Here is an 18,973-nt window from a genome sequence, read left to right as displayed (position 1 = left end):
TGTGAGAGTGGTACATGGGGTGATCAGGGACGTGGACACAAGATAGCATGAGTCTACAACGTCAGAGAGAGGGAAGGTATGTTTTTAGTGGGCAAACGTACTGAATGACGTCAGAGTTTAAGAGTTATGTGCATGTGATAATATGTATTCACCGTCATTAAGTGAAGTCTGGAACAGAGAGTGAAGCATGCGCACAGGTGTCAGTGTAGTGCGACCTTTTTATAATGTATACAGGATCTAGCATTTACGCAGCCTTTGACCCCAGAGCCTCGCTCTTCATAATCACGTTACCGCTCGCTGCCGGTCTGCTTCCTCGCAGCGGCTCCACAGACTCAACGAGCGGCTCCGTGAGCCTCTCGTTTCCTAGTAACTGTGGGAGGAAAATCTACGGCTTGATGGACGGAGGTGCTTTTTGTAATCGTCGGGTGTCTCGACAGTTGTGTGCACGCATGCATTGATTTCCAATTGATTACATCAGTACGTGTGCCTACATTAATGTCTGTGGTAACACGGGAATATATCCTGTGTTGCCAGTTTATTAGGTAGCTAATACAAATGCAATGAATTGTACCTCCATCAAGGTTGTACTGTTCAGTTTATGTTTAACTGGTTTAAAGAGCTGTTGACTGAATTTTATGGTCATTTTGACAGCTGTGGTTATAGTGGTGTTAAATTATACCGCCTCATAATGAGAAGTGCTTCTAATTTTGTCTGCACAATTTACATCAATAAGGGTCGACTTTATAGTAGAAACACCATTCAGTACAATGCAATAGAGTTCAACAGCGACCACACACTACATCGGCCAAAATGTCCTTCATAAAAAGTAGAATTGACTATTTAGTTTACCATTTCTTTATTGCTTGTTTATTTAATAAACTGGCAACTTGTTTATATTATTTATAGCAAATAAACTTGCCAAATATTCTCTGGATTTGCTGAAGTTCTGTTTTATAGAAATGTGAATTGTTTAACTTTGGGCTTTAGACTGCTGGTTGGACAAAACAAGCAACTTTGGGCTCTGGGGATGAATTAATTTAATCCATCGATAATGAAAATCATTCATTAGTTGCTACTCTCACAACCCCCAAAATACACAGGAACCGAACCCAAACGAAGGAGCACGTCCTCACCATGACAAACCTTCACACAGACTTGTGTCACCCGAGCTCAGACTCAGGCCGTGATTACCTCTGTGTGCGGTCCTCAGCAGAGCTCTTATTGAACAAGGACAAACATTAGCAGGCAACTCCTTGCTGCTGAAATTATGACCACCAAATGACTCACCAACACCACCAACAACAGCAACAACACCACCAACAACAACAACGCACAAACCCAGACAAACACGTCCAGTCATATTCATCATTCTCCTCCCTCGCTCTCTTTCTCACCCGCTGCTCACGACAGTCAGAGAGCCGATCCATCCCGACACTTTCTCTGCTCATAATCTCCGAAAATCTCCGCACAGCGTTCATATTTCTCCTGCCTGCCGGGTATTTCTGCTGCACGCTGGCTATGTTTCAAAAATGCCGATGTCATCACGCTCCATGTGAGGGCTCTTGGTTTCCCGATAAGGCTCGGACTGAGGAGATAATCGATCAGGAGACATTAAACACAGGCAGCATCGGATGAACTCGTGGCATATAGGTCTGTCTCGGGGGGGGGGGAAACAGAGCTGACCTTTTCATACTCCCCGCTCTAATAGTTCATGGCATTGGGTTCGGGCTCATCCTTGGATTTCACAAGCAATGTTTGTGACGGCAGCGCTCCCTGTTAAGGAAAATTCATCTTTTCAGCTCAACCGAACTCCGGGATAATAAGTCCGTATCCGCTTCCCAGCCGGTTACAAGCCATTACATGTATATTAGTGGGCGATAAGGTGGGAATTGGGTTTCCTTGTCAGGGTTTAGCTCCTAGTGGGGAAGGAAATGAAAAGTGATCCACCAGCTTTTTTTTTTTACTGCAGAGACTTGCGATGGCAAGTGCAGCACAGAATCCGCACGCCAGGAACAAATGAGTGATTTAAGAGACGCGTACTGACAGTAAACGAGGCTGGCGGTTTAAATGTTGATTGAGGGCAAAGATGGGAATCCAAACTGTAGCTGAGCCCGTAGGCAGTGCAGACATATTTGACGCTTCAGTTCACAAAGTGATGCAAAATCTCTCGTTACAGTTTGAGAAATCAACCTTTAGTCTGGAAGTGGAAGTGTCAAGCAGAGAAGAAGTGCATAGAGGGAGATGACGAAGGAGTCTATCGAGACCGGGACCAGAATGAGATGAGGGATACTTGGATCCAGTCGGTAGCAGGAGGCGGCTAATCTTCCTAAAATCATCGGAGCCTGCGCTGCCTGCTTTGTATTTCTGTCTGAGCAGCTTGGGAAGGAAAATCAGAAGTGATGGGAGGAGAACGTAGGAGGAAACGGTCTGAGTGAGAAGAGAGAACACTATTACTGCTTCTTCTAGCACCATCTGTATTTACTCTCCCGCTTTCTTCCTCGCTCGCTTTCTTCCGGGGAACTTTTAGGGAACGACTGTCTCTCAGCCGCCTCACCGTTCAGCCCTCTTTGTGAATGAGTCTTTTAGCCCAGAGGTATCTGAAACAGAAGCTAAATCAGGCTCTCCCTCATCAGAAGTGCACTCAGGTGTTGACATGTTCGTAAGGGATTCACCTCAACTCTCTCTGACCCCCTTATTAAGCATTCACCTGGCTTTAAATGTGCAATAATAACCACAAAAAAACATGTCTACGTAACAAAACACAAGGTTGCAGGAAGGAGAACAGTGCAACACAATCTGCATCTTCTATGTTTAGACCACCGATGTCCCGTGAAGAGAGGAAGCAGATGTACTACTGTGTGCCTCATTCCTACAGCATATTAAAAGCAGAGTGTATGTATGTGTGTGCATAGTGCTGCTGCAGACAACACACCAGGTGAGGCTTAAATAGATGTTAGTACTCTTTGTTCCACAAGAGGAGAAACCACTTGGTTGTACTCGTAGGTTTGGATGCACAGAGAAAGTACACAAAGCTGGTTAGTGAACTCATTAGTCTCGGGGAAAAAAAAGATTTCCCCAAGAAATGAAATGCGTGTTTTGTTCCATAATGACCAAAAAAACATGGCCTTTAAAAACCCTTTAAAATAACTACACTATTGGTATTGAAAAAGTGCTCCTGATGTTTTGTCCACCACATTTACAAACAGAATAATAAAAAACACATCTAGCATTATGTGTCTTTATTATTATTATTCTACAACACCACCACCAGCTATAACCTCAATAACAATCTGTTGTACTGGAATGCAATAATTCTATAGCTGTAACAAAGAGGCCTGGGAGTGTGCTTAAAGAAATGTTAATATGGCCGTGGGATTGTCTTTAATTAGTGTGTCTTTACTTGGTGTGTGTGTGTGTGTGTGTGTGTGAGAATGAGAAGATTAGTTTGTTCCCTTTCTCTCCGAGGGTTAGATGAGAAGATTGATACAACTCTCACATCCATACGGTAAACATGTAGCTGGAGCCAGCAGTCTGTTAGCATAGCTTAGCATAAAGACTGGGCTCCTGGTAAACGGTTCTGACATCATGAGTTTCAGAGGTGAAGGCAGGTGGGTTTTTTTCTATCAAAACTAAGCCAATCGGCTGCTGGCTGTAGCTTCACTGTAAATAAATGCATTTCACAAACAGTCAAACTATTCGTTTAACCTGAATTTAGTTGAATTGATGACTAAAACATGACTTCTAAAGATTGCAAGCCGGAGGCTAGAAGTCAGACGGTGTTGAGAGCCTGCATTCTGTAAGCAGGACTGACTCAGGAGGTCCATCCAGTGAATCCATGTTTCACACGTCAGTTTATTTAATTACAAGACTAAACTCTAAACTAAATCTACATGCACAGACACACACACACACACACATACTCTTTTTAAGTTGCCACAGGCAGGTTTTATCATAAATGAGTAAGATCCTGAAAATCCTGACAGTGGGATTATTGTGCATGCTGTCCATCATCTGTGTGCTGTTTGCCACAGGCTAGGTGGGAGGAAGATGAAGAGGGAGAGGAGAGACTTACCTATTTCAACATTTACCAAAGGGAAAAGGTAGTCCTTATTTAATCACCTCACACACCAGAGAAGCCTGTATTTCATAATAACCTCAAAGGCTTTCATTTAAATAAACGTCTGTTAAGTCACCTTCACTTGATGAGGTAACACAACGGTGATTGAGCTTATGGCCCACAGATGAATGCTTTTGCATTTGCAGTGTAACAAACGTCTGTGCCAACATTCCTGGGAGAAATCTCCAAAAACACACCAGCAGTTACCGCTTAACGCCATAAACGCCAAAGAGAACGAAACAGAGATCTTGGAGATTGTAACTTTAACAGCACTTCTGCAGAAAAAACGACGTTTCAAAGATCCATAAAGGGCAGAAAAGTACAAGAAACAACTACCTTCTGACTACCAAATATGAGTATTTACCTCATTATCTCCAAGATCTTCACAAATTGATCTGCGCTGTACCAACTGTCACTAAAGCAGAAAACAGATGCTGCTTTCAAATACTGCCTGGAAGTAGAGCAATTACTGGTAGGCTACATTTAACAAGACGAATAAACTGTCATACAAATAGAAAAGTTGAATTTCGTGTCTTTAATTTGCCAAGAACAGGTCGTCATTACAAACAACCCCACTTACTAAAGTGTGGCTCTGTTCCACTTCTTTCTCCTGCCGCAGCACAAAGTGAAGAGTCAGCAGAAAGCTCTCCTTTTGATTTAGGGCCCATTTTGTTATGTCTGACTACAAAACAACTTAATACACGACAAGTTGTTTTTTATGACTCACGGGCTGGAGCTTTCCAGGAGCACATTAGGGCAGCAATGCTTTCCCAGCAGATCTCTGTGGACCAACAGCAGCTCTGTGAGGAGAACCTGGAGGATAATGAAGTAAACATTGGCCTCCTGCACCCACAATGCAACGGCTTCAGGATCATGTTATATTCTGCCCAGATGCAGCCACCTCTATACGAGAAAGTTTACTAGAAGTTTTACCAATATTTACCAGCTGGCAAGAAGTGTTTGTACCTGACATCAGCTGGAGAACATATATACGTATATATACGTTATTTATGTTACAATGAGTTGAAAGCGATCCAAAGCCGTCACATAAATATTCTTCCAGCATGTTTTTGTGAGAGACCAACAACAGCAGCAGCATCTGTAATTTCAAGCAGAGCCCCAAAGCGACATACGTGACTTTCACACGTCAAAGCCCTCGAGCTGCTGTTGTAATTACGACAGGAGCGAAGTAGGAAGTCAGGTGACGCTGCTGTAGACGGACTGAGTTTGCGTGCGGAGGACAAGGCAGCAGACCAAGCATTGCAAATGTCACTTGATATTATTCAAGATGGTTAAGTGAGGAAAATAACTTTAACCAAAAGCGATGTGCTTTTAGAAAACAGAAGGTCAACAGTAACCAACTCACCACCTCTTTTCTTTTAAATCTCCTCTGAAAAGGTTGGAACTCAATGAAACTAGAGGAGGGTTATATCTAATTCTATCACAGACTAACCAACACGGTTCCACTGACTTTCTCATCATTTATGCATATATCACTTTGATAGAACAAGCATGTACATGGATGGCTCATATTATTCAGACATCAAACTCTGCCCTGCACATAACTGTGGCACGGACACAAGGACAAATGATAAATGGATGTAATATTTAAAACTCTTGCATCATTAACGAGCTTGAGGGCTAACTAGTGTGATTACCACGGCGGCATTGAGAGGCTCGTCGTACAGGCCACAAACCCCCGGAGTAAAAGCACCAACCATTCTCAAACAGTTCCACTTGCAACCTCAGTTCACATTAGGAATTTCCTCCCAAATACAAAAGTGGAAAAGAGCAAAGACTCTTGAATGAGACGTGAAGACGGTGCCTGCTCTGTAGTGATTCACTTCATCACAGATCTCTTATGTTCTATTGAAGCGTGCCTCCATAGATTTACTCCTAAAACCTTCTCTCCTGTGTTCACTAAGGCAAAGGCACATATTTGCACACATACATGTGGCTGCACAGCTCCAGCTCTGGTGTATTTACTGCCTGCTGTGACAAGGACACTGCATGGAGCAAAGCTAACATGAGGACCGGCTTGCTGGTCTGGCGTTCGCCCATCATTATGTGCTCGGCCGCCTTCGATGCATGCGAGGTTGTGCCCCGGAATGCGTGCGGCTCGTATATCCCGTGTTACTATTTTGTTTAGCAGATTTACTCGAACATCAGATTCAGCACAACTCTGTCAAACGCCATTTCCCAGCAGGGTCAATTACTTCGCAAGAAATGCCCTCAAAACATGCAGCTCCTCTGCCACGAAACATTGCATCATCGCCAGCCAATCACGAGGCGGCATTCGTGGGGCTTTGTGTGGCACAGGCGAGCAGGTGCGTAAGAGCAAAAACAGTGACTTCACAAACATACTGAGCTCCACACACATGCTGCCGTCAATGAGAGATGCTTAAAGGCTTTGATCAGCTGTGGATTTAGTAATAGATCCATATTTATATATGAAGGAGATAAACATGGCTGAATCGTGTCCTTGCATGTTAGATAAATGTCACATGATGACACAACCAGGGACGGCCTACCTGTCTATTGTTTACAGTATTGTCCTCTGAAATGAAAAGATGGTAAACAGACCAGCTGGGTTTATAATCTATTGTCCTATCAGAAAAGCATTGATCTGCTTATTTTCCTTTATGCTGGCTTTGTGTAGCTTATAATCAGTTCAGTACTAAGTATTATGATATGAACTCACTAGAGTCTACAAAGGTTTATCCTCCTGCATCCTAACCCCTACGGTATATCCATGTGTGTCATTGTTTAGTTAACATGTCTGAGCCAATGCCAGGACTAAATGCACTACATTTCCTGTGATTAAATCCAAGCGTATCACAGAAAACACAGCAAGCTAGAGGAAGTCATCATTACCTCATACAGTACTTTAGTCCAAATGTTACGGTTTATATTTAGTAAATCACAGCGTGTTACCGTACAAATGCATCCTATTCTTCCTCACATCATCACCTACACCCGCGCCATGTGCACGTCTGTGCCAGTGTTCTCCTTTCATACAGTGTAACATCACTACAACGTGCGGTAAAACAGCGTGTCAGTCACAGCAGGACGCGGCCAGACTCGGCTCTGCCTTCGCCTCACCAGAGAGGATCAGCAGATAGACCGACATGTGTGTTGACATAAACCTCGGCTGAACATGCTTGGTGTGGCGATGGCGGCATAAAGCTACCAGGATCTGCCGTCTCTGCACAATGGTGACATTACGATAAGCACTAGCTCTGCAGCGGGCTAATACTGGGCTTAATGCTTGGCTCTGCTTAATCTATTCTTTACGCTTCAGCCTATCAGTGTGAACTGGCACAACTCTAATGGGCTTATAAAGATGCTTCTATGTGTCGTGATAGGCGGTGGTTTGAATGGTGACTACCGAATAAAGGTATGCTTCTACACTGGCCAACTTGGCAAAGCTAAGCCTGCACTGGCTCGCTGGTGGCCTGAAAGCACAGCCCACACATTAGCATGGTCTCTGGCTGCATGAAGTTCAATTAGTCCCACCAACAGCAGTGGCCGTCCTGAATACCGCAGGTCCATACAGCTAGAAATCTTTTGTTCCAGCACGTCATTGAAAGCTTTGATAGAAAATAAACTCATCGCTTTAACATTCAGGCAACTCAATTCTCTGTTTTTAGTATAAAAAAAAGACACAAAAGGCTGAATATTCAGCCTAATCCACGACAATCCCTCTAAGATAAAGCTTTCTGCCAAGAAAAATCAACTTAGAGAAATAAGAAGGCCATCTGACACAGAAGCCAAAAACTGACCAGAGAAGTTGAGGACATCAATATTCTACAGAAGAAGCTCACAAACAAACAGGCTTAAAGAGCTGTTTGCTATTCCACTGTTGAGCCCTCGCAATCATCCCAGTAATGGCCTCATTTACACACTAAAGCACTGTTCACAAAGAATGATGCTGCCGCCAGAACCTCAGCACCGAAACTTACCTGTCCATCTACGCGCCAACCATTTCTTTGTCTTTTGTCCTTTCACACTTCCCTTCATTCTTTCACCCTTTTTCATATCCTCTATTTCCTCGCCTCGGCCCCCCCCCCCTCCTTCTCCACGCTAGCTACCAGACTGTCCCTGGGTGAGAGGCAAGCAAGGGATGAGGAGGAGGAGGAGGGGGAGGAGGGGAGGAGGAAGAACAGAGGGAGAAATAGGTGAGGGAGGATGGAGAGATAGAGGGGGAGATGAATGTTGATGAATGAATTCCGAAAGCGGTGCGGCGCTGCCCTTTCTCTCTGAAAGTGAGCGTTCGTCCCTTTTCTCTTTATTTCTTTGCATCTCGATAGAAGATACTTTTCCTCTGCTGCTTGTCAGATACGCCTTTCAATCCCAGCAGTGTTTCAACATGAACATTTCCCTATCATCTTTCTTATTGTTTCCCTGCACATTTACACTCCCTCTTTACTGAAACACAGGTGTCACACACGGACACCAACATACAGCATAGGGAATGCAGAAATATAGAATATGCATGTACATCTAGCAGCAAACACGCCGGCCTCTCGCCAGGAATCACAGACCGTCGGTTTGTTTACAAGCGCGGCATTTTCAGGCTGCAAAGCTTGCAACCGGTATTTTACCAAAGGGACCGTAAAAGAGAATGAAATAGAGAGATTCAAAGAAAATAAAGAAAAGAAAAAGAGAGAGAAAGAGAGAGAGAGCGGGGGGCCCGGAGGGAATAGAGAGAGCATCACATGAAGGAGTTGACCCACCCAATAATCCATTTACAATACCATCCCCCATTCACTCAAGGCAACGCTGCCTAGTTCCCTCATTAGGCTATCATTACATCTACCAATTGTTTTATTTGTCTTACTTTATTTCCCCTCTGTCTTATTGTCTCACACTCACACACACGCTTTATTTCCAAGAGGTCCTCAATGTGGATGACAGAGGCAACCACCACTCCAACACACACACACACACACACAGGGAAGCACAATCACACCTTCTCTCTCACTAGTCACCTCTCTCTCACACACACACACACACCAGTACCACCTGCTTCTCTGATGGTACTTCTGCCCCCCCCCCGCTCCAATTTCTTGCAGCTTCAACAAATGGTGCCTCCACCCAGTGTTCCCAGCCCCTCATCCTCCAGCCTCACTCCCAAACCTGCTACCCATTAACCGATGCTCCCTAACAGCATCCCTCTCTCCTCGAGCGATGCCGCGCTCCTCGAGCGCTCAGCCCAACCCCCATCCCTGTGCTCTCACAGAGTGTAACAGGAGGAGAGCCGGCTGGTCGGGTGGCGCAACACGCAGAATCAAACAAGATACCTGCTGCACAAGTATATGCCAGGAGAAAAAGGGTTGACATGCCTTGGGATGGTGCATTGCCCATGCTGCGACACGGACCGCTGCAGCTGAAAGTGATCGCGTTTCCTGTTCCCCCTCCTCTTTTCTTTCCCTCTCTCTCTCTCCTCCCTCCTCGCTTTCTGTTCTTCACAAAGTGCCGGGTCTCTCCTTCCTCGTGCCGGTCCCCGCGCTCCTATTCGTTCCTCTCCTTCTACCGTCCTCCTTCCCTTTGTCTCGCCCTCGCTCTGGCTTTCTCTTCCCTCTGCTGGAAACCTCCTTCGCGAGATGGCTGTGGTCCAGCGGCGGCGCTCCTGACAACACTGCGCGTGTGTGACTGCGAGCACGTGCAGTGAGTGTGTGTTTGTGTGTGAGGGAGAGGATGAGAGAGAGAGAGAGAGAGAGAGAGAGAGAGAGAGAGAGAGAGGCGTACTCTTCAGCAGTATGAGCCTTGGTAGATTGTGCATGCCGGTGCAGGGATGCTCAGCACACCACCAATAATGAAGCACACATTTTGCCCGTGATAAATTCACACTCCCACTCTCTCTCGCTTGCTCGCTCCATGCCTTATTTCCTCCCGGTTACTCATTATATTCTGTCTCTCTCTCTCTCTCTCTCTCTCTCTTAAAGACACAGGCGGCACGCTGCATTGCTACACGCCTAGGGCACATCTCATGATATGGTAATAAAGGGGAGTCCAGGGACGTGGTCCTGTGTGGGGCTCATCAGCAGCTGAGCTAGCAGGAGGGGGGGGGGGGGGGGGGGGGAGAAATGCTTGAAGCATCTACTGTACCAGGAATAAGGGGAATGATTGGGGGAGGGCGGTGCTGGTGATGCAAAGAAAAGAGAGAGAGAGAGTGGAAGGGAGAGACAAGAGTGAACACTTGAAATACATCCCCTAGTGACAACGACAGCTGATGACGAAGCTGCGTTGGGCCCCAGGTGAGGGTGTAGTGGATTGGCATGGCAAGCGGAGCAAAGCAGCAGGTGAGGACGACGAAGGAGGGCAACCTCAGCACCGGCGTGGCCTGTGCCCTCCCCCCCCCCCCGCCCTGCTGGATGTTTGTTTGCAACCTTAAATCATTGCTCTTGTAAATCCTGGTCGACTATTACCTCCGCTCACCAACAATCACACTCCGGCGGTAGAAGACAGAGCGCGGCGTTGTGTCAGCTGTTCAAGAATGCCCTTGAAACACAATGAGGAGAAATCCATGCTGAGATCAATCACGAGCAATACTGCATCTGAGAGAGGACAAAGGAGGAGCAACAAGTGGCTACGGGAAAATCAAAGACAAGTAGAGAGGATCGTGGAATAACTGCGTTGTGCTGTGGATGAGAGAGTATTTCTGTCAAACAGAGAGAGGCTGATCTTTGCTGTAGTAGCTAATGGGTGCTGATGAATTAAGAGAGTGAGGGGAGGGGAGAGACAGAGAGAGAGAGAGAGAGAGAGAGAGAGAGAGAATAAAATGCCAGGAGATGGAGAGATAAAAGAGGATGGAGGTTCTCTTCATGATGAGAGAGATGAATAATGTATGGTCGGGCTGCACATGACTTACACAGCACACCGGCCCGTCCGTCATGTCCAGCCGGCTCACAGGAAGAGGAAACATCAGCCTGTCAGCCGGCGCCTGTCCACTGGAGCTAAAAGCAAGCTGACGAAAACCTGCAACGACAAAAAATGTACACGTTATATTCTTAAATTGAGGTTAAGGGAGGTTCAAAACACTCTTCCGGATGTCAGTGTCTACCAAACAAAGACTAAACAAATATAAACACCCTTTATTTACAAGTGTCATGGAATGCTTCCTGGGTGATTAGGGCTGAGGCTGTCATCGATTACGTGGATCTATAGCGGCATGCGTCCGCGCGAGGTGAAAGCACGCTTTACCCCGGAGAACAAAGCTGCAGATAAAAAGCCTCCAATGCGATCCTCTGAAGTGTGGACGCATTTTAGACAGATGTATAAACTGTAAACAACCGCTACATCACAAACATTTTGGAAAGTGAAAGCCTCCAAGAGCGCTTTGTCAAGACTGCAGCAAGACAACGCCGACTGTTTACTCATTGTCCCCGCCGTGATTTAGTAGAGAACATGTTTCTGTTGGTAGTGCTCACCTGAAATAGATTTTCTGAATGTTTCTAACGTCACATACTGTTGTACAGTCTGTTGGTTTCCCTCACTTTGCTTCCAGCGATTATGTTACATTACTCCAGTGATTAAATCAATCCATGTCATAACCAGTTTAAGTATTAAACCAAGAAAATAATTCAGGTTTTTCCAGCTCAGGGAAAGGGTTGCTATGACATAGTGATTAAATGTCACAGCAATCCTCCTGACACTGAGGTAGAGTAGTATTCTGATCAGGCATCGGACAAATAGGGTCTATTATGATGATGCATTGGTTTGTCTTTAGGAGATTATGATTGAAATAAATATTGAAATATTAAGACATTTATTTAGAGTAGATTTATTGTTATATTAATCAGGAATTCAAAAAAGTATCTTCTGAATAAATTGGTTTTTAAGTTAATTGACTAAACAAAAAAATATTGTTAGATTAAACAATTAAAAAAATAATCGTTAGATGCAGCAATGTCATCATATTTCATAAAAAAACACATAAAATCCAGGCGATATAATATTAGATTTAAATGTAATCTAGCTAAAAAGTAAACAAGTATTGTCAACGTGTGGACACTAATTGGACAAGATGATGTGCAAAATGTGCTGAACTACATTGTGAAAGACCTAAAATAAAGCCATAAAATTCTTAAATCAAATTTAAAGTGGAAACGAGTCAGATTTAACTTCCCTAAAAGAGACATATTTATATACCAAAGTGTAAACTAGTGAAGAAACAACATCCAATAAGTCCAACAGATGATCAGCCCAAGGAGGACATAGTTGTCATATTGAGATAATTGCTATGACCTGCAGCATTAAACAGCACATTACTGCCTGACAGATAGTTGAAGAAAACAACACTGGAGATTGTTGTGTGCTGATGGCCTGTTCTGCCTGAAGGCGTCTGTAGTTTACCAAGCACAGAGCTGCTCAGTGCAGAGGTACAACTTGCTGAATAAGTAGCTTCTGTGGAGCTGGTGACCATTCTCTGCCACCGCTTTCTAATAAAATCACATCTGCTTCTTTATTGTTAGCTCTGGCTCTGACCATATTGCAGTGTGAAGCATCAGGCTGCTCAATCTAAAGATGAGTGGGCCTTTTTTTTACAGTTTTACATTCATGGTCTTGAAAGACATGGTTTGGTTCTCCCTGAGGACACAAAGGAACCCAGTTTGTCCTGGTCATCCTCCTTCTTTCTCTCCATCTCAGCTGTGAGCTCATCGACCCAGAAACACTTCAGCACAGTCTGTGGCACAATAGATCTGCCCTCGCTTCAGTGGAAACTGGCCATCTGAGGTTATTAGAGGGGGGGGGGGATGTCAATGACAGCGTGAATTGGATGCAGTGAGACAACACAATCTGGCAGAGGTGTTCTTACTGTATATGAGAGAGCGCAACACAATCAACCATCTTTCAACCCTCCCCTCGTAACATACACCATATGCATGCACGTGCACTAATTCACATGCACTAATGCACACAGTTGCTTACGTCTTATTGTGATCTTCAGAGCACCATCCAGTAACGCTGTATGTTTGGAGCTACTAGTGCAGCATGTTGGGTCATCTGCGTACAAAGAGAACCCGTAAGAGGTGGCGTGAAGGTCTAAATGTCCACGATGATGGATATCACTCCACTTCATGTCCCCCTAAACCTCCAATACACAGTGAACCAAGACTGGTCCAATTATATGACCAACATTTATCATCTAACCATTTTAAACTTTGCAGAAATCCAGCAGAGTAACTGCTACTAAAGCACTTATACGTCCCTTTGTCCAGTGGAGACGATATAGAGAAAAATGTTTATTGGAGCCAATGAGTCATATTCAGTCAGCCAGCGCACACTGAGCCGTAATAAACGCCTGCTATTAAACAGCATTAAATACAAAGCTGGACACCAGTGGAATCTACAATGATTGGACAGCGCGTCGACTCCTGCGAGGACAGTCCTCTGCTACAGTAAGACCTTCCAGCTTGCCCAGGGAGCAGAAAATGTCACTTCAGGCTAGTAAATCTAGCGACTCACTTGCCCGATTGGGAGAGAGCTGAGCTGGTCCCAACTCTTTTAGAGGTCCGATGACGCGGTTAAGCGTCAACCAATCATATGTTTTGATTTACCCTGCTCTGTCCTGTCTAAATAAATACTATAAATCAGTATTTCAGAGCTATTCAACAACATAACTACGTCAACGACTGCTTGAGCAACACTTCAGCGGCTAGAAGCACTAAAGCGCCTAACTAGTAGTGAACTACAACTATGTAAATATACTCAAGTGTTGTACTTAAGCACAAATTTAAGGCATTTGAAAACAAAGCCAGATCTGGGACAATTTGCATTTACACATATTAAGAGTACAACATCTTAAGAGAGATTTTAGTTAACAGAATATAAGAAAACATTGTGATGCTGGGGTTGTTCAGACTAATTGATGTATTACTGCCTATAACTGCAACAAATTATAAAGACATTTAAATTAGCTCCACCTGACAAACAACAATATTAAAAATGCTGCCTTCAAGTTTATGCATCAGTAAAGACTATTTAATAATGTAATATATAATAATATATCTATGTCAAGAAACATTCTGCAGCATAAGCACTTTTACTTTTGGTATTTTGCTGATAATACCACATAATTTTGCTTTATTAGATTTTAAATACAGGGCTTTTACTTGTAATTATGTAGTTTTTACTTTACTTTAATTCACTTAAAAACAAGAATAGTACGTAAAATAAATGAATTCACAATTGATACGAACGCAAATATAAGGTAGCTAATAGCATTCGCTAATACTCAAGCTAGCAGCCTGATGTTAGCCTCATAGCTAGCTAGCTAAGCTAACGTTAATTTGAACTGTTAGCCAAGCACGCGCTCATCATTAAAGCGCGAAGACGTCAATGTTAGTAATGTGACAAATACTTAACTTAGTACACGAGTACTTGTACCCACTCTAAGTGGGTTTGATGCTACATTTTGAAGCTAACATGAGGGATAACCGATGAGTTAATAAACGAATCACAGCGGGGCCTCCAACGTTAGACCGCGACGGGTGCGTTAGATTTACGTTACGGAGTCTACCGAATGTCAGGTGTGGTGGAAAAAAATAAAGAATCCACACTGCTCTTATAATTATGTCTCTGTTGTTGATGATACAGTCGGATAACTAGGTTTCAACTTAGGTGATAGCAGCTATAGATCAAAAATATGAAATAGTAACATTTTCCAACATTTTGTACTAAAATTGGTGACAATTGTTTAAAATTGTAGAAGAAGCAGCAAAAGAAAAATTAGATTTAGACACAATTCTAAATGAAAATAAATCGATCTTAAAGCAAATGGGTGTGTTTTATATTGACACGAGGAATACGAGAAACTGCTTTTGTTTTTGTTTTACTAACAGGTCAAAGGTTACAGGCCAAATCGTAAAGTTATGATTACAGCAGCAAAGAAATATGCAATGTAATCATGCATTTGCAGTATTGCACAAACAAAGATCACACCATTGGGAAGAGTAATATTGGGTTAATTTATTTTTTAAGTAACAGGGTTTGCAGAACCCTGTTATTTGAGACTCAGGGTGCTGGTTTTGTCTCCATTGAATGCTCCTCTTATCCTGAAAGAGAGAGAGTACATGTAAGGGAGCTTGAAATGGAATTACAAATACAGGAAGAAGTACAAGTACCTCAATATTATATCTACAGTACTTGAGTGAATGTACTCAGTTGCTTTCCATAACTGCTGATGGCAGAGGCTCAGTGGGGTTTAGTGTCTTTCTCAAGGACACAAGGGAACATGAGGAGGCAGAGATCGAACCATGCGACCCTATGATTAATGTGTGAACTGCTGTACACTCCCAAGTAGAATCAATATCGTTCACACATTAATACTTCAACAAGAGGATGAAGGGAATACAATGAAATCTACATGTTATATACCGTGGTAACACATTTGATTGAGTCCAAACAAATACAATAGTGACGATTTATTCTTCCTTCGCCTGCAGGACTACAGAACCATGATGAGGTGATGGAGATCTTGGCCTCCGCGTTGCTCCACTGCCACTCAACTGGACAAATCCTGTGTTTCCATGGCGATGTGAGAGTCTGGAGATGACTTGCTCTTTATGGAAAGGTGCAGTCAGTCTCTGGTGAACTCTTGTTTTCCTCTGCTGTGTGTGTGTGTGTGTGTGTGTGTGTGGGTGGATGGAACGGATTTAAAATACAGGCGCACCGCTGAGCGCCTTCTGTGACTTTCTGCAGGGCCAAGAAATACAACCGACCCTTAATGTTACACACGCGGGCTTTGAGTTCGTAGATGGAAGACGTGGTGGTGAACAGAAACAGATTTACCTGCACTGTCAGGAGACTCAAGCACCGCAGTAAACCGGACCACGCATTTATATTCACACACATTAAACACCTTGCTTTGGTTGTTAATTGCTGCTCGACATTCACCCCTGAGAATTTGTGAAAGAGACGATGGATGTGTGACTACTTCTTCGTCTTACTCCCTCCTGTTTACAAGTCAATACCAATATCCCTTTGATTGATCTACGGGTGGATCGATGATGCTGCTGGAGCCTCCTCCCCTGAGATGGAGGTCATCACTGGTGGAAGAAGTACACTTACTTAATAAAAGGAGCATTACAACAATGTCAAAGTATTCCACTACTAGTAAAGCTGTACTCCTAAAACCACGACAATGGATTTGTTTTATGGATGTTGACAGTTCTGTCCTGAAAATATATTCAAATCAGCACATTTTTAATAAGAGAATGCCTGATTTGCATATTTAAAGGTACAATTTCTGAAAATATCTAATGTAATATCTATTAGTTCATTTTTTTTTACCTTATTGACTTGTGGTGTCTCCCCTTAAACTGAAAAGTAACTAACAGCTGTCAAATAAATGCAGTCGAGTAAAAATGTATAGTAGAAGTAGCATAAAATTGAAATACTCAACCTTGAAAAACTCCAGCCCAGTACAGGTACATGAGTAAATGCACTTGGTGACTTTCCACCACCAGAGGTCACGAAGAAAAAGTGACAATTTTAATGCAAAAAGGAGCTGAAGAGTTGACATCACGGTGGGGTGAGCGAAGGGTTAATGTGCTGTGAAGTCACACATCAAGGTGAGATATAGTGCACAGCAGAGAACGCCTGCTAGAGGTCGTGTGTGTGTGTGTGTGTGTGGAGAATGTGGAGAGTGTGTGGGGAGAGAATGTGTGTGTGTGTAGTGTGTGTGGAGAGAGTGTGTGTGTGGAGAGTGTGTGCGTGTGTGGGGGGGAAGAGTGTGTGTGTGTGTGTGTGGTGTGTGTGTGTGTGTGAGTGTGTGTGTGTGTGTGTGTGTGTGTGTGGAGAGTGTGACTCCACATATCCTATTAGAATTATTTCAGGTCATTTCATCTTGATTTGATAGTCGTAGCGCGTGACAGACGGAGGTCGATCAGCAGGGATGTGATGGTGAATGTGTTGAACCAGTGAAAGTGATTCAGGTCCAGTAAGAAGAAGGTAATCACCTCAGCTCAAAGGAATAAAGAATATGACCGGATCAGGTCATGGAGCGTCTTGTAATTCATAAATATAAAGAGGTGAGGGATGATTTGTCTACTGGGATGAGATCAGAGACTATACCTCTGCTTAGCAAAATAAAAGTATGACCGTGTCCCCCAGTATGTGTGCTTCCAGCCAGTCCAAATCCTGCATCACCCCGTCTCACAGTCTTGTCTCCTGCTCCCTCTTCCTCACGACTACTCTGCTCTCTATAAATACGTAAGGTGCTGTTTCCAAGGTAACAACTCTATGGAGAATTGGCCACCTGAAATCTAGATGGAGTGTAAAAGGAGGGAAACAGCAGCGGTCTGCAGGCTCTCTGGTCGTCAGGAAAAGACTTCCCCCTCGTCGTCCCTGCGTCACCGTCCGTCCAGCTCTGTGGCCCTCAGGGACCTTCAGTCCTCATTAGCCCAACATGTCATCCTACAAGCTCTACCTAGTGCACTTTGAAGCCATGAAGAATTACTTGTTATTATTTGAACATGCATTATGTTTCATTCATCATCTGTATTGATAATAACTGTAACAATAAAGAGCTGTTCCTGGTTTAAAGATGTGCATACCTGCGTAAAGGCAGATATGATGGTATACTATTACAATAACTGCACTTCTGGTGAAGGCCCTTTCCTCTTTTGGTTGCTTTATTTTGAAAGTATGTACCGGAAATGTCTGTTTCTCCTCTCCTCTCCGTACCCGAGTGTATTCAGAATCATGAATGTTTGCTGCCCTCCAGTGGCTACAGCCAGGAAATGCAAGAAAACAGTACATTTGTGCATTTAAATATATTTATATTTATATATCTAATTGCTTACGACATTTTTTATTTTCAAAATGTAAAGCCTTGTCTAGGGAAGTTGCCCGTTTCCTAGAGCTCACAGGTGAAGTCTTTTACTCCACATCAGTGAGATACGATATATTATATATATATTCAGTCTGCAGAGGTAGGCAGAGGTTTAGGGTATGTATGGTGTTACTAGACTTTTAAAGATATAGATGCTGCCAGATTATCTTCTCACTTCAAAAAAAACCTTCTCATGAACAATTGCAATGTGACTGGATTTATTGATGTATTAATTAATCTCAAAGAAATCAGAAACAAACAAAAACAGAACTCTTAATGGACAGATGTGGGTTTACATCTGTTGGTGTTTTACTGAGCAGGAAACTCACATTGTTGACACCTGTCACATCTTTGATAATGTCGAAAATATTGAAAAAAAAATTAAATTAGATTAAATCCAAACTCACAACTTAAACAGGTTAACAAAATAAGAAATACATTTGAAATGTTATTTTTTAAGAGCTGTTATGATAATCCAAGCTATGAATATTTGCACAGTGACAAAAGTACCTAAATTCAAAATGCATTGTCCGTCACTTTACTTTGGCTGAGTATAGAAGAATATAAAATGATTATCTGTGAGGCTTTTATTTCTCATGAATTATTCCAATGAAAAGGCACGAAGCATGCTACAAGATGAGCTTAAGACAAACATGTACATACACTTCTCAAAAGTTAAAGCTTTACTTCTGACCGAGGGCAGATGGATGACATCAAGCTAAAATACACAGAATATTACATACATTTGTATTTCACGATGTAGAGCATCAAACGGTACTGATGTTTAAAAAACACCCCGACAGAGGGACAAAGAAAACCCAAAAGAACAGTCGATCGACCTTAAACTTCCCAAGAAAACATCGGAACGTCCAGCTGTAGTCAAATGTGATGTTATGACTTTAGAGTCATGTTCTCTCAGTAAAGGGTGTGAACAGCTGATGTATTGAGCGTCAGTGGATGCGTGTGAAAATTATTGTGTTACTGGGTTAACTGGTGCAACATTCTAACTGTCTGCT

General features: G+C 43.2%; 1 protein-coding gene across 3 annotated transcripts in view; it reads right to left on the bottom strand.

The window, feature by feature from the left end:
* The window catches only part of srcin1a (SRC kinase signaling inhibitor 1a), a 92,930-nt gene extending 82,925 nt beyond the window's left edge, over positions 1–10,005 (bottom strand). For 2 of the 3 annotated variants that reach the window (XM_031861943.1, XM_031861944.1), the window contains exon 1: positions 9,463–10,005. In XM_031861943.1, coding sequence (XP_031717803.1) covers positions 9,463–9,484 — 22 coding nt within the window. In that variant the 5' untranslated portion in view covers positions 9,485–10,005. The other variant, XM_031861942.1, reaches the window with a different exon arrangement.
* Between the last annotated feature and the right edge of the window lie 8,968 nt (positions 10,006–18,973).

This window comes from Anarrhichthys ocellatus, unplaced genomic scaffold (assembly GCF_004355925.1).
Source record: "Anarrhichthys ocellatus isolate YVR2014 unplaced genomic scaffold, GSC_Weel_1.0 scaffold26, whole genome shotgun sequence".
Taxonomy (NCBI): Eukaryota; Metazoa; Chordata; class Actinopteri; order Perciformes; family Anarhichadidae; genus Anarrhichthys; species Anarrhichthys ocellatus.
Note: the sequence above shows the minus strand (reverse complement) of the source record. Positions and strands in the feature narration are given on the sequence as shown.